This window comes from Salmo salar, chromosome 01 (genome assembly GCF_965601325.2).
Source record: "Salmo salar chromosome 01, fSalSal1, whole genome shotgun sequence".
Taxonomy (NCBI): domain Eukaryota; kingdom Metazoa; phylum Chordata; class Actinopteri; order Salmoniformes; family Salmonidae; genus Salmo; species Salmo salar.
In genome coordinates this window covers 176,445,854-176,462,735 of record NC_138291.1, presented here as the reverse complement: position 1 = coordinate 176,462,735, position 16,882 = coordinate 176,445,854, and the positions used below count along the sequence as shown (strand labels likewise).

General features: G+C 42.0%; 1 protein-coding gene across 2 annotated transcripts in view; it reads left to right on the top strand.

The window, feature by feature from the left end:
• Nucleotides 1–2,866: 2,866 nt before the first annotated feature.
• The window catches only part of slc27a6 (solute carrier family 27 member 6), a 47,377-nt gene continuing 33,361 nt past the window's right edge, over nt 2,867–16,882 (top strand). For both annotated transcript variants that reach the window (XR_014379009.1, XM_045693823.2), the window contains exons 1-4: nt 2,867–3,545; nt 5,535–5,744; nt 8,923–9,081; nt 15,789–15,913. Coding sequence is in view for 1 of the 2 variants with exons in the window: in XM_045693823.2 (XP_045549779.1) it covers nt 3,059–3,545; nt 5,535–5,744; nt 8,923–9,081; nt 15,789–15,913 (981 nt within the window). In the remaining variant the exon portion in view is untranslated. The remainder of the gene's footprint in view (nt 3,546–5,534; nt 5,745–8,922; nt 9,082–15,788; nt 15,914–16,882) is intronic.

Sequence of the window (16,882 nt, the reverse complement as noted above, 5' to 3'; positions counted from 1 at the left end):
ACACTGACATATCCAAAGACATGAGGGGTATTGTGCATTAACAGTGTTTTTTACAATGTGCTTTTGTCATAAGCCCTAGTATGAGTAATATCTATTTTTTATTTTTAAATGTTATAATGTTTCTATAGTGATTGTGAGTTTCAAGAACCTTCAAGCGAAGACATTGTCTGAGAAAACTGCTGTTTCATTCAGAGAAAGGCAAACAACCTTTTATTCTCTGACCTCTTTCACTGGTTCCTCGGGTGGGCTTGGCCATTGCTTCAAACTATACGTACTCTAACCCGATGAGTAAAACCAAGAGATTACATTTTACAGACACTCTTATCTTGAGTGATTTATGGGAGCAATTAGGATTAAGTGCCTTGCTCAAGGGCACATCAAAATATTATTCACCTAGTTTGCGCAGGGATTCGAACCAGCAACCTTTTGGTTACTGGCCCAGCACTCTTAACTTCACAATGTGATCCATTAAACGCTTTATTCAAAGCAACTGACAGTTACAGTGATAGTTGACTCCAAAATTAACATTTGCTAGGTTCCCAGATGACATGAATCACTGAATTACTTTGAATTGGAAGGACAGTACTAGAATGTTCTAGTTCTCACTGACAGAATAACACACCTTGACAATCAACAATTCTTGCCTGGGCCCAGTGGGGTTTTGCCTAAATAGAAGTGAGGTAACCCAAAACTGCTTATCTCTGTGGTTCTTGACAAAGCCCTCGTGTTGGAATAATGAAAAGTGAAGTTTCTCAGGACACGAGACAAGTCTTCCTTGTAAAAGAGGTGTCCTGACTTCCCGGCCCTCTATAGGACTTCCCGGCCCTCTATAGGATTTCCCGGCCCTCAATAGGACTTCCCGGCTCTCTATATGACTTCCCGGCCCTCTATAGGACTTCCCGGCCCTCTATAGGACTTCCCGGCCCTCTATAGGACTTCCCGGCCCTCTATAGGACTTCCCGGCTCTCTATATGACTTCCCGGCCCTCTATAGGACTTCCCGGCCCTCTATAGGACTTCCCGGCCCTCTATAGGACTTCCCGGCCCTCTATAGGATTTCCCGGCCCTCAATAGGACTTCCCGGCTCTCTATATGACTTCCCGGCCCTCTATAGGACTTCCCGGCCCTCTATAGGACTTCCCGGCCCTCTATAGGACTTCGTGGCCCTTTATAGGACTTCCTGGCTCTTTATAGGACTTCCTGGCTCTCTATAGGACTTCCTGGATAGATATAGACCCAGAGACCTTCATTCCAGGGAGGGGTACCGTCTCTTTAGCAGAATCCTAATGACTGTTTTGTGAGGACCAAAAGGGTCATATGAACTGAGAATAATTCTGACCCCCTCCATAGTCCATTGATGCCTTTATACGAATGTTCCTTGTAGCCTACTAAAAAGTTACATTAAATAAACACTGGTGTCTACATAATAATTCAAGAAAACGTTGGTTCGTGGTAGAGCATTGTCAAAGACATACGTAGGCTTACATCCATAAAAGGTCCAAAGGTTCAGGGCACTGACTGACCGTCTAGGGCATATTAGGGTCAGTCAGTCAGTGACCTAAAACTTTTTCAAACAGTCAGTGTCTGTGTTTTTAACTCTGTAAGCCAGTAAATTCAATTTCAGACTGCCGACTGGGAAGAGTAGCATAAATAGCTGGAATTATTGCATCAATTGCAAATTAAGTATCGTCACAAGCACATGTGTTGGTTGCTGAAACAAGAGGCCTCGTTTTAAACCAATCCTTGTAAACTACGCAGAAGGTTGAAAAGTAGCTCTGGTAGTGTTATCTGTGGCAAAGATGATGATGTTACATTAACATTTACATTTTACATTTACGTCATTTAGCAGACGCTCTTATCCAGAGCGACTTACAAATTGGTGCATTCACCTTATGATATCCAGAAGAATGCTGTTACATTCAGAAAGATTATTGTTAAAGGCCTAGTGCAATCAAAATCTAGATTTGCCTGTGTTTTATATATATTTCCACGCTATGAGGTTGGAATAATACTGTGAAATTGGGAAAATTATGATAATGCCCTTTCAGTGTAAGAGCTGTTTGAAAAGAGTGGTCTCCGCTCAGACCACTCCCAGAAAGTCCTAGCTAAATTGTTGCTTGAGATATTCCTCTTTGCTAAAAAACCTATTTGTGTTTGTTTTCAATTAAAATGGTCAAAAATAATCACCGTAAAGTACTTAATTGTTACCCAGAAATAATTTGAAATTGAAATAAATAAAAAAAACAGCTGCATTGTACTTTTAAAATTAAACTGACAGTTTCTGCAAATGAAATTGTGAATAAAAGATTTCACAATATTAATTTTGAGTGAGGTATAGCCTGCTGTCCCTGGCCTGAAACAATGTCCTCCTGGCACTTTAGGACAGGTAGGGTAGCAATAGGTGTCAAAAGAACAGCTTGACCTATCCATATTGGGGCCAAAAGGCCTGTATTAGCATGGACAGCGCCATTGAGGGTTTCCACCATTTTAATGTAGTCAACTTGGTGTGACTTCTAACTTCATTGGCCTTATCCTTCCTGCTGACGCACTTGGAGTCATGTCCAACCGGGTCATTGGAGGGATCAGCCAATTGTGAAGAACAACAGTGACTACTTTAAAATGGAGATAGCCTCAATGGCCCTGCCCATGCTGTCACAGACGCTATAATGGCATAAGATACAAAAGATGAGTCCTCTATCTATCTCTATGGACCTATCTCGGTTTAACAACTCTATATCCTGGGCGTGGTTGATATTCTTGACAACGGCAAGAATGTTGACTTAGGTCTTTACACATTTTGCTACAACCTGTCAGACTGGAGCGTACGTAACGTGCTCTTGTAAGGACACTCCCCTTTAGCGGTTAGTTGTACAACAAGAGTCACATGGTTCCATGTGCGTTTCATAAGTTCAGAGAGCCAGCTAAGACTTGAACTGAATTCGCTGCTCTCCTTTACATCATTTTCTTACAATGCATTGCTCGGGACAGTGACATCCACGGCGTCTCTAACATTGTCTTATTCTAGAATTTTCTAAGGAATTGGTTTGGAACCTGGCGCGATGTTTTTCTCGTTGGGATGGGTGACAGCTCTCGTGGCTGGTATTTTCGCCCTGCACGTTGTACAGAAACTGTGTTTCCCTTACTTTTGGAAAGATGTTTTTTATTTAATGAAAGTCATCCGATACGGCGCACGTCTGGAGATATTCAAAATTACTTCAAATGTTGTCACTGTCATTGACAGATTCGTCCAACAGGCAGAGCGAATTCCCACAAAACCTTTCCTTATATATGAGGGAATAACGTACACCTATCAAGACATTAACGAGCGGAGCAACAAATTGGCGAATGTCTTCCTCGAGCAGGGCACGTTGAAGAAAGGGGACTCCGTTGCGCTTCTGATGAACAATGAGCCCGACTTCATCTGTGTTTGGTTCGGATTGATCAAACTCGGATGTTCAGTGGCTTTTCTTAACACAAACATTAAGTCCAGATCGTTGCTACATTGTTTCAACTGCTGTGGGGCCAAGACTCTTGTTGTTGGTGCAGGTAAACATTTAATATAGTCTACTTATCAGTTGATCCATGTCGCGTAGGTTGTTGTCGGCCAATCGGTAGTGTGACATAATAATTAGATAATAACCGTTATTAGCCTACCACACGACCGCCGTAGTGTGTTTTTTTTTGTTTATATTTTTTATTTTTTTTAAATGTGTCCAAAGACTAATGGAAAAACATTGTTCCCATAGTTGTAGCCCACAACGGATATGTTTTGAGCGCCTGGAACGCTCCAGCTATCTGTCATTCTTTCCAGAAGCCTTACGAGCTGAAACAGTGTTGTGAAACGGGGATGCTCTAACAAATGTGCTTGTGTATACTCCCACTGAATTCTACGAAGTCCTATTGGTGTTAGGAATTTTTGCCTACACACAGTCGTTGACAACGAGACATATCAACATGAGTAAGCTTGTTAAGTCCATATGGCCATGTTACCAAGGATGAACCTTATAAAGGTGACTAGGTCAAATGCACCGTCAATGTAAATTGTATTCCTATACATTATGGTCTGGTTTTCCCAGACACACAAAACCATGTGTAAAGCAGTCTGGTTCATAATGCTATTACCATTTATGCTATAATTCTAAATGGCCCATACACTTTGTATGATCAGCAATTAATGTCTTCATCATAGACAACTAACATTTTTTAGTAGAAGCTCTTATCCAGGACAACTTACAGTAGTGAGTACGTTTTTTATTTTTTTGTACTGGTCCCCCCTGTGGGAATTGAACTAACAACCCTGGAGTTGCAAGTTATAGACTGTTTTCTCTGCTACCGCACGGCAAGCAGTACCGGAGCACCAAGTCTAGGACCAAAAGGCTCCTCAACAGCTACTACCTCCAAGCCATTAGAGTGCTGAACAATTCATAAAAATTGCCACTGGACAATTTATGCATTTTTATGAATTGTTCAGCAGTCTAATGGCTTGGGGGTAGTAGCTGTTGAGGAGCCTTTTGGTCCTAGACTTGGTGCTCAGGTAGCAGAGAAAAGTCTATGACTTGGGTGACTGGAATCTGATAATTTTATTATCTTTCCTCTGACACCGCCTAATTATATAGGTCCTGGATGGCAGGAAGCTTGGCCCCAGTGATGTACTGGGCCGTTCGCACTACCTCTGTAGTGCCTTACGGTCGGATGCCAAGCAGTTGCCATACCAGGCTGTGATGCAACCGGTCAGGATGCTCTCGATGGTGCAGCTGTAGAACCTTTTGAGGATCTGAGGGCCCATGACAAATCTTTTCAGTCTCCTGAGTGGGGGAAAAGGTTTCGTCGTGCCCTCTTCACGACTGTCTTGGTATGTTTGGACCATGATAGTTCGTTGGTGATGTGGACACCAAGGAACTTGAAACTCTCGACCCGCTCCACTACAGCCCTGTCGATGTTAATGGGGGCCTGTTCTGCCTGCCTTTTCCTGTAGTCCACGATCAGCTCCTTTGTCTTGCTCACGTTGAGGGAGAGGTTGTTGTCCTGGCACCATACAGCCAGTTCTCTGACCACCTCCCATGGGCCACTCGTTAGAAATCTGTTAACTGTAAGTCCCCTTGGCTAAAGACCAAATTTAGGATGACAACATCCTAAACCTGCTGGGAATATCTCTCCTCCCTGTACTCACTCCTACTTTACTAGTTTCTTCAATGCTTCTGTGCTTACTCAGAGGTCTAATCTGATACACTTTCTGGCATAGGTGTCCATCATCAGTGACAATATGTCATTTAACATACTTTGACAGTATACAATCCTCATTTGAGATTGTCATGCATTTCACACACAGGATAACGGATTGATGTCAATGGAGGAAACATGCAACACTTGACAATATGCGTTGAACATAATGGTACAGCATTAGTGTCCAGATGCAACCCCTTACATTTATTTAACCTAGTCCCAGATCCATTTGGGCTGTCTTGCCTGGACGAGGCAATTATTGAGTGATTCACCCTATTGAATAACTCATTCACTTACTATTATTCCTCTCAGACCTGTTGGATTCCTTGGAGGACATCTTGCCCAGCTTCCTGGAGGACAGCATCTCGGTGTGGGCCATGAAGCACGAGAGCAGCCACACGGAGGTCCAGACACTGCTAGATAAGATGGACCAGGCGTCGGACAAGCCCACCCCGCCTGCCCTGAGGGCTGCCACCTCCCTCAAGGCCGCCACCCTCTACATCTTCACTTCAGGGACCACTGGTGCGTCTATTACATGTTCATTTGTCATTAGTTATACGTTAAAGGGGAAGTTCAAGATTTTACAACTTGACGTTTGATGGTTCCTCAACTTGAAGGTAGTCTATGGGCCAAGAGAAACTGTAAACCATAGTTTGGTTTTCTAAACAGCCACTACAAACTTCAGCTATCTTTAGCCACCACTAGCAAACAGTCAATGGAAGTGATGGGGGCCAAATCACCTTCAAGTTCAATTCTGAACTTCCCCTTTTAATTACTATTTAGTTGCATATTAATCACTTATTAGTTGCATGTTAATTAAATGAATGACTCATTAGTTAGCACTTGTTTTCCTCTGAGGAGGCCCATTAGTATGTACGGGATTGTTAGTATAACATCACCCTAAATCATCACTATGTTGCGTTGTTTTAGTTTTTTGGTGGGAAACCACCTCTTTCACCCCTGCTAAACAAGCTGATTGTCCTTGAGGGAGGTCAGACTAAACTCTCGTGACTGAATTTGTTTCTCAGTCAGGTTTCCATCCAATTGGCGACAGATTTTCATGCAAAGATTCAAAAATCAACATAAAAATAATATGCGTATTGGTCTAAGGCTGTGCCACTAGAGATCCTGTTTCGAGTCCAGGCTCTGTCGCAGCCGGCCGCGACCGGTAGGCCCATGGGGCGGCGCACAATTGGCCCCTGCGTTGTCCGTCGTCTGGGTTAGGGAGGGTTTGACCGGCAGGGATGTCCTTGTCCCATCGCGCACTAGCAACTCCTGTGGCGGGCCGGGCGCAGTGCACGCTGACATGGTCGCCAGGTGTACAGTGTTTCCTCTGACACATTGGTGTGGCTGGCTTCCAGGTTAAGTGGGCATTGTGTCAAGAAGCAGTGCGGCTTGGCTGGGTTGTGTTGTGTTTCGGAGGACGCACAGCTCTCGACCTTCGCCTCTCCCGAGTCTGTACGGGAGTTGCAGCGATGAGTCAAGACTAACTACCAATTGGATACCATGAAATTGGGGAGAAAAACGGGGGTGAAAAATAAATAATAATAATGTGCATTTTCCCATCAGATATGTGTTTCCATCAAATGGACTCAAATGGCTGTGCTTGATGACGTATTGGACATAAAAATGACTTGTGGTTAAATTCCAATGTACCGAATAAAAATACAGAATTGCTGGGTTTCGATAACATTTTTAATTCTACTGATTGTTTTGTCACTAAAAATATTGCGTTATATAGCGAATGTGCCCACTATTGTCTTGACACATGCTCTCTAGCCAACAGCTCACAGATACAGGGTGGGTATAGCCTTTATGATGAGATTATTATGGACAAAAGAGCAAGATTATTTATCAAACGACAGTCAAGCATCAATCATCATGTCACCAGAATAAGACCCTTGATATTTATTGTAAAGGAGCATCATGTTCATCACGGTGCACTTCGATCACCCTGTTAAGTTCATCATAACTTATCTGTAGCCTAATAAACTGCATGGTTTCCCAAGTCGTAGTGGGAGGACCACACAACATATCATTGCACGACTCCCAAGTTTGCTTCGATATTATGGTTATTATATCAATACTTGCGCATAAAAGCGTTTCTACCGCCATTTCTCGCATAATACATTTTATAGACACAAAAAGATCCCACCTTGTCTAGCGTATTTTATTATGTTGACATTTGGAAAGTTTACTTACATATTTTCTGTTTCCATCAGGCCTGTCGTGACTTTTTTCTTTTTTTTATCCAGCATGTACTTTACTCGCATAAAAAGGTTGTATGATAACCTGGTTAGTAAGACTCAACTAACACGGGGTTTAGATGGGGGGGTCCCTGTAAATAATAAAATTGAATTAGGTTGCCTAGGTCAATAATGACATGGAATGTGTCCCAAATGGTATCCTATTCCCTTTATAGTGCGCTACTTTTGACCTGGGCCCATAGGGTTAAAGTCAAGTAATGCACTATATAGGGAATAGGGTGTCTTTGGGGCGAAGAGATTATTATTATTATACAAGATGGGAATAGAAGTGGGATTAAGGGCTAAAGCCAGGTCCTTTTCATGTTTGAATAAAATAATGATTTATTTCCTGTTGTTCATAGAACTTTCCCTGACAGAAATATGAATCAACAGGTGTACCTGAAACAACATCATGTTGCTAGTGTTGTGTTTTAGTGGAGCCGTTCGTTCTTGACTGTAGAACACACCACTCTTAACTTTGAATGGGTTGAACATCTTTTGGTTCATATGTCTGAATGTTGACGTTGAAGATCAACATACCACAGTGGAACGATGCAGTGATATCGGACCATCCTGTACCACAGTGGAACGATGCAGTGATATCGGACCATCCTGTACCACAGTGGAACGATGCAGTGATATCGGACCATCCTGTACCACAGTGGAACGATGCAGTGATATCGGACCATCCTGTACCACAGTGGAACGATGCAGTGATATCGGACCATCCTGTACCACAGTGGAACGATGCAGTGATATCGGACCATCCTGTACCACAGTGGAACGATGCAGTGATATCGGACCATCCTGTACCACAGTGGAACGATGCAGTGATATCGGACCTCTGTTCACTTTGTATATAATGTGTTGTATTGATTTACTCCCATGTCCTTTCATCGTGGCCATTCTACAAGGTCAATTCAGATAGGATGTGGTTAATAATACAGTCGCTCTGCAATTATTATTATTATTATAAGAGACATTTTCAAAGTTGGATAGGGATATTGCAGTCTGCATGACATTTAGAAATGAAATAAGTTGGGGTAGGTATTTTTATGACGTGTAGGCGTTTATTTGATTTGTCTACGTTATGGCATGTTCCCAAGAGGAGGATCAGACTCCGCTTTCATATTGAAATATGTTACACACAGGAGCCATTTTGTCGGTGAACAGCCACCACACACCGGGGTGAAGTTTCCCCTAGGTACAGCTGTAGGATCAGCTTCCCCTCCCCCAATGCAAACCTTAACCATTAGAGGGGAAAATACTAAACTGACCCAAGATCAGTGTCTAGCAGCAACTTCACCCTACACCTACAATAAGACAGTAAAGAGGGGCTAAGAGTGATGGGGCTAAGAGTGATGAGCCTTACGTGAAAACGTGTGTGTGTGTGTGAATAGCATTCTCCCGTGGTTGTCGTAATGTTGGTTGATCGGTTGTTTCTGTTGTTGCAGGTCTGCCTAAGGCTGCGGTCATCACACACCTCCAGTCCCTGAAGGCTGCAGCAGGGTTCTGGGCCTACGGTGGGTCTGAAGATGACGTGATCTACATCCCCCTGCCTCTCTACCACAGTGCAGCCTCTCTCATCGGCGTCGGGGGAACCATCGAGATGGGTAAAGGGCACCACTATGGCTTTAGAACACTCTCTATTGGCTCTGTTCAAATACTTTAAAGATGCATCATTCCTTCCTTCCTTTTCATATTTCCTTCTGTCCTTCCTTACTTTCATATTTCCTTCCTTCCGCCAGCAGCATACCACCTTGTATTCCGTTGCTTGCTTGACTCTGAAACTAAGGTCGGTCCTAGTCGGTCCCTGGATGGGGGACCAGATCTAGCTGGAAGTGGTGCTGGAGGGCCAGTAGGGGGCCCTATTTCCTCTGGTCTAAGGAGAGTCCAATATCCCAGGGCAGTGAAGGGGACATTGCCCTTCAGTGCGTAGGGTGCATCTTTCGGATGGGACGTTCAAACAGGTTTCCTGACTCTCTGTGGTCACTAAAGATCCCATGGCACTTATCGTAAGAGTAGGGGTGTTAACCCCGGTGTCCTGGATAAATGTCTAATATGGCCCTCATACCATCATGGCCACCTAATCATCCCCAGCTTCCAAAACGACTCATTCTTCCCCTAAAGTGCCAGATGGGATATTCTATTGGTTCCTTTGCACTCAATCAAACTCAGCTTAAGTATTTGAAAGAACACATACTATTTGAACGCAGGTCTGTATGATAGATATTCACTGAGTGTACAAAGCATTAAGGACACCTGCTCTTTCCATGACATAGACTGTTCAGGTGTATCCAGGTGAAAGCTATGATCCCTTATTAAATCCATTGAATTAGTGTAGATGAAGGGGAGGAGACGGGTTAAAGAAGGATTTTTAAGCCTTGAGACATACAGTGGGGGAAAAAAAAGTATTTGATCCCCTGCTGATTTTGTACGTTTGCCCACTTACAAAGAAATGATCAGTCTATAATTTTAATGGTAGGTTTATATGAACAGTGAGAGACAGAATAACAACAAAACAATCCAGAAAAACGCATGTCTAAAATGTTATAAAATGATTTGCATTTTAATGAGGGAAATAAGTATTTGACCCCTCTGCAAAACATGACTTAGTACTTGGTGGCAAAACCCTTGTTGGCAATCACAGAGATCAGACGTTTCTTGTAGTTGGCCACCAAGTTTGCACACATCTCAGGAGGGATTTTGTCCCACTCCTCTTTGCAGATCTTCTCCAAGTCATTAAGGTTTCGAGGCTGATGTTTGGCAACTCGAACATTCAGCTCCCTCCACAGATTTTCTATGGGATTAAGGTCTGGAGACTGGCTAGGCCACTCCAGGACCTTAATGTGCTTCTTCTTGAGCCACTCCTTTGTTGCCTTGGCCGTGTGTTTTGGGTCATTGTCATGCTGGAATACCCATCCACGACCCATTTTCAATGCCCTGGCTGAGGGAAGGAGGTTCTCACCCAAGATTTGACAGTACATGGCCCCGTCAAATGATGCGGTGAAGTTGTCCTGTCCCCTTAGCTGAAAAACACCCCCAAAGCATAATGTTTCCACCTCCATGTTTGACGGTGGAGATGGTGTGCTTGGGGTCATAGGCAGCATTCCTCCTCCTTCAAACACGGCGAGTTGAGTTGATGCCAAAGAGCTCCATTTTGGTCTCATCTGACCACAACACTTTCACCCAGTTTTCCTCTGAATCATTCAGATGTTCATTGGCAAACTTCAGACGGGCATGTATATGTATTCTTGAGCAGGGGGACCTTGCGGGCGCTGCAGGATTTCAGTCCTTCACGGCGTAGTGTGTTACCAATTGTTTTCTTGGTGACTATGGTCCCAGCTGCCTTGAGATCATTGACAAGATCCTCCCGTGTAGTTCTGGGCTGATTCCTCACCGTTCTCATGCTCATTGCAACTCCACGTGGTGAGATCTTGCATGGAGCCCCAGGCCGAGGGATATTGACAGTTCTTTTGTGTTTCTTCCATTTGCGAATAATCGCACCAAATGTTGTCACCTTCTCACCAAGCTGCTTGGCGATGGTCTTGTAGCCCATTCCAGCCTTGTGTAGGTCTACAATCTTGTCCCTGACATCCTTGGAGAGCTCTTTGGTCTTGGCCATGGTGGAGAGTTTGGAATCTGATTGATTGATTGATTGCTTCTGTGGACAGGTGTCTTTTATACAGGTAACAAGCTGTGGTTAGGAGCACACCCTTTAAGAGTGTGCTCCTAATCTCAGCTCGTTACCTGTATAAAAGACACCTGGGAGCCAGAAATCTTTCTGATTGAGAGGGGGTCAAATACTTATTTCCCTCATTAAAATGCAAATCAATTTATAACATTTTTGACATGCGTTTTTCTCGTTATTTTTGTCGTTATTCTGTCTCTCACTGTTCAAATAAACGTACCATTAAAATTATAGACTGATAATTTCTTTGCCAGTGGTCAAACGTACAAATTCAGCAGGGGATCAAATACTTTAGATTGTGTTTGTGTGCCATTCAGAGAGTGAATGGGCAAGACTAAATATTTAAGTGCCTTTGAACGGGGTATGGTAGTAGGTGCCACCGGTTTGTGTCAAGAACTGCAACGCTGCTGAGTTTTTCATGCTCAACAGTTTCCCATGTATATCACGAATGGTCCACCACCCAAGGACATCCAGCCAACTTGACACAACTGTGTGAAGCGTTGACGTCAACATGGGTCAGCATCCCTGTGAAATATTTAACACCATGTAGAGTCCACGCACCAACGAATTGAGGCTGTTCTGAGGGCAAAAGGGGGGCAGAGGGGTGCAACTCAATATTAGGAAACTGTTCTTAATGTTTTGTTCAGTCAGTGTAAGATGGTTTGTTGAGACATTCACTTTTTCCTGTCCAAATGTTTCATAACAAATACACCATACAGTAGGTTTGTTTCTTAATGAAAAGTTGTCTGAATTAAGGCTATGTTAGGACACGGCTACAATGATGTACATGACTACATTAAACAACTCTCGACTGATGTTATCTAGAGACGCGTGCAGTCCACAGTCAATATATTTAAATATAGACAGTAACAGCCAGGGCAATGTGAAATCATTATTTTTATTCCCACACTCGTTATGAATTCTGATTTACATGCGTAAGGTAGAAACCATCATTTGTCTTTCCTGCATCAGTGTTGTTACTATACCGAGTCCTGTTTCAAGAGTGCTTCCTGGTGTGTATCTCAAATGGCACCCTATTCCCTCTATATAGTGCACTACTTTTGAGCAGAACTCTATGGATCCTGTTAAGAAGTAGTGCACTATATAGGGAATAGGGTGCGATTTTTGGACGCATGCTGTCTCTTTGTTTCTAATGCCTCTGCAATCACTGGGGCGACCACAGCTGATCCTTAATTTCTCCTCAATTAGCATCTCAGTTAATGCTTTCAGAGCAGGACGAGCAAACGGGCACATCATGTACACTAGCAAGTTGCTACCCAATAGACCGTTATTGTGATGACATCCACTCAGGGAAAGTTTCGGGCCCTTTGTGGTTGTAAGTTGACCGACAGTAACCGGCTGTGGCTACAGTTTTGCTGGTTGGAAATGATTTGTCATTTGTGAATGATTTTCACAGATTTGGAGGACAGTATGGTAACTTCAAGCAGAATATGTAAACACAAAAATACAAAATGGGCTTTCTCAATACTATGGTGGCTTCAGACTTATTTTTATTTTTGACTGGTGCACATTTATTCCAAGTAACAGCAAAGTTGACAGTACAACTTCCTCACAACACACATTTGCTGTCTGGAAAACCTGGGACAGGTCAAGGACCTGTCGATAACACTCAGTCAACTTTTTTTTTTGCATATTTACTCAGTGTGGAACACAACACTTGGCACTTTGTTACCTCTTATCTCTGAAGGACCTCGATTAGGCACCACTTGTTGTTCTAAGTGAGGGTTTACTATAGGCTGTGTGGAGAGTGAGGGTTTACTATTGGCTCTGTGTTTGAAGAACTCAAATGGCGGCCTGTACATGAAGGCGTTAGGGGCGGTGCCCCACTTGTGATTGGTCCAAAAAATATATATGTAATTTAAAAAAAAAAAAAATTCCAATTTTATTTGTCACATGCTTTGTAAACAACAGGTGTAGACTAACAGTGAAATTCTTATGGGCCCTTCCCAGCAGAGGAAAAAATAGAAAAGTAATAATAAATGAACAATGAGTAACGATAACATGGCTATATACACGGGATACCAGTACCGAGTCAATTGAGGTAGATAAGTACATATAACTAGAAATAAAGTGAGTAGGCAACAGGATAGATAATAAACAGTAGCAGCAGCGTATGTGATGAGTCAAAAAAACGTAAGTGCAAAAAGAGTCAATGCTACTTAGCACTTATGGCTTGGGGGTACAAGCAGTTCAGGATCCTATTGGTTCCAGACTTGGTGCATCGGTACCACTTGCAATGCGGTAGCAGAGAGAACAGGCTATGACTTGGGTGGTAGGAGTGTTTGACAATATTACGCGAAAACAAACATATAAACGCAACATGTAAAGTGTTGGTCCAATGTTTCATGAGCTGAAATAAAAGATCCCAGAAATGTTCCATACCCACAAAAGGCTTATTTCTCTCAAATGTTATGGTCAAATGTTTACAGCCCTGGGTGTGGCATATCAAGGAGTATTTCTGTCTGTAATAAAGCCCTTTAGTGGGTAAAAAAAGGGCCAGGCTCCCCAGTGGGTGGGACTATGCCCACTATGGCTGCACCCCCTGCCCACAAATCCATAGATTAGGGCCTAATTAATTCATTTCAATTAACTGATTTCCTCATATGAACTGTAACTCAGTAAAATCTTTGAAATTGTTGCATTTGATATAATTCATGAATAAAGTCCATAAAAGTGTGGTTTTATATAAATTTGACTGTTTTAAAAACAAGCTGTTACCTACTAGGCTACTCAACCGCTGGGCCTTGCGGACGCCCCTTCAAGCTAATGAGCAGTCATTCTGACTGCAACACTCTTAACAGTGTAGTTAATGGACCTATATTTCATATATGCTATCGCAAAAATAATCATTTGGTTGTGTTTATGAAGGCCTTGGGTAACATTTAGAATACGATTTTGTATTTTATTTCAAATAAAGCTATAGCATTTTCATTACTTTGTTACTGTAGGCTATATGTAAAAACAAAGAAAATGCTTAAAAGTGTTCAATTATGAGCAGTCAAAATGACTGCTTTAGTGGTTCTAATGTTAAATGCTGTCCTAACTTGCCGTCATGGTAATGGCTGTACAATTAAAGGGGGAAGTTCAGTATTTTACAACTTAATGGGGGCAGCTGGTAGCCTAGTGGTTAGAGTGTTGGGCCAGTAACCGAAAGGTTCCCGGGATTGAATCCCCGAGCTGACAAGGTAAAGAAATATGTTCTGCCCCTGAACAAGGCAGTTAACCCAGTGTTCCCCCTGTAGGCCATCATTGTAAATAAGAATTTGTTCTTAACTGACTTGCCTAGTTAAATAAAAAAACATTTTTTTTAATGTTAGGTTTTAATGTTCCTCACCCTGCAAGTCTAAGCCTTTAGATCTACTAAGCCAACTTACAGAATTGTTTAGCTATTTAATTTAGAAATGTTTTTTTGTTTTTTATTACAAAATGATTTGATGAAACATTGAATTTGGCCTTTACTGCTATAGCCTATAGAAAGTCATTGAAAAGCACATTTTGTACATGGCAAAACACAGTAAAAAAGTACATAATTAGGAATAAGGTTTTGAAGTATCTGCCCTATATATCTATCTGAGAGATCTAAGAATTATTTAGTCGATTTTTAATTTAATTAATTTTATTTTTCCTTTTTTTTTTTTCTTGTCTGGATCCTCTCGTGTAGAAAAACACAGCTTTTACAAGCCCTGTGTTATGAAATAGGCAAAACTTTAAATTCAAAATGGCGTCATCCTCTCTCTCTCTCTCTCTCTCTGTGTCTCTCTCTCTCTGTGTCTCTCTCTCTCTGTGTCTCTCTCTCTCTGTGTCTCTCTCTCTCTGTGTCTGTGTCTCTCTCTCTCTGTGTCTGTGTCTCTCTCTCTCTGTGTCTGTGTCTCTCTCTCTCTGTGTCTGTGTCTCTCTCTCTCTGTGTCTCTCTCTCTCTCTGTGTGTCTCTCTCTCTCTCTCTCTGTGTGTCTCTCTCTCTCTCTGTGTGTCTCTCTCTCTCTCTCTGTGTCTCTCTCTCTCTCTCTGTGTCTCTCTCTGTCTCTCTGTCTCTCTCTCTGTGTCTCTCTCTGTCTCTGTCTCTCTCTGTGTCTCTGTCTCTCTCTCTCTGTCTCTGTCTGTCTGTCTCTCTCTCTGTCTCTCTCTCTTATTTTTAAATGTTTTTTTTAAGTAGTCTCTGGGCCAATAAAAACTCCAGTCCATACTTTGATTTATTTCAAATAGCCACTACAAACTTCAGATAACTCTAGGCACCGCTAGCATAAAAACCAATGGCAGTGGTATGGGCAACCGTGCAATTATCAAGTTGAACTTAATGTCTCTGTATAAAGTGTTTTATAAGGCATTTATAAAGAATTTGTCAAGCATTTATTAACAGCTTATAAGAAATATGATGTAATAAATCTAAGGATTTATCGGTATTTGAGGCAACTTAACTACTTCTTCTTGTATGTATAGTACATCTAAATCAGCAACATGTTCCTGCTAGGGAATAGTCAGCTGAGTGAGTTTCCTCCCTCTATTCTTTCTCCCTCCATCCCATATGGATCATGAGAGCTTTCTATCTCTGACATTTTGATTTATATTTCTCTGTGATTTGAAATGTGTGTTGTGTTTTCTCTCCCCCAGGCGCTACCTGTGTCTTGAAGAAGAAGTTCTCAGCCTCACAGTTCTGGAATGACTGTAGAAAATACGACGTGACCATCTTCCAGTATATCGGCGAGCTCTGTCGATATCTGTGCAACCAGCCTAAGGTAATAATAACTCATTTTCGCATGGTTCGCCACTTTTTCTCAGTATAATCTTCATGTGTTTATTTTTCTTTGAGGTGTACAACCTGTATTTCAATGTCCCTCTTTAACCTCTATTTCACCTGTCCTCTTTGTTCTATCTTTACTTAGTACAGTCAGTCCCTTCAGAAAGTATTCACACCCCTTGACTTATTCCACATTTTGTTATGTTACAGCCTGAATTCAAAATTGATTAAAAAAATAATCTCACCCATCTACACAATACCCCATATTGACAAAGTGAAAACATGTTTTAAGACATTTTTGTAAATGTAGTGAAAATGAACTACGTAAATATATAATTTACATAAGTATTCACACCCCTGAGTCAATACATGTTAGAATCACCTTTGGCAGCGATTACAGCTGTGAGTCTTTCTGGGTAAGTCTCCTCTCTGGGCAAGTCAACAGCCAGTGGAATCGCGTCGCGCGAAATACAAAATCTCATAAATGCTATAACTTCAATTTCTTAAACATATGACTATTTTACACCGTTTTATAGATACACCTCTCCTGAATCGAACCACGTTGTCCGATTTCAAAAAGGCTTTACAGCAAAAGCAAAACATTAGATTATGTTAGGAGAGAACCCAGCCAGAAATAATCACACAGCCATTTTCAAAGCAACTAGATGCATCACAAATACCCAAAACACAGCTAAATGCAGCACTAACCTTTGACAATCTGTTGAAGGAATTTAATATCTTGATGATAATAATCAATAATCAATTCGCCTTGACTAATGCCCAAGGTTTGTAAGACAATGGGTTAAAATAATTAGGCAAGGACTCAGCTTTCTGCAAAAGGTTTCTGTAGCTTTATTCATGAGAACGTTCTGGCGTCAGGATAACAAAACAGTCATTATATAGTTCTTGCTTACTTACGCACATGCATTTACACACAATCCGTTGGTGACCTGCAACCCCCATAAAC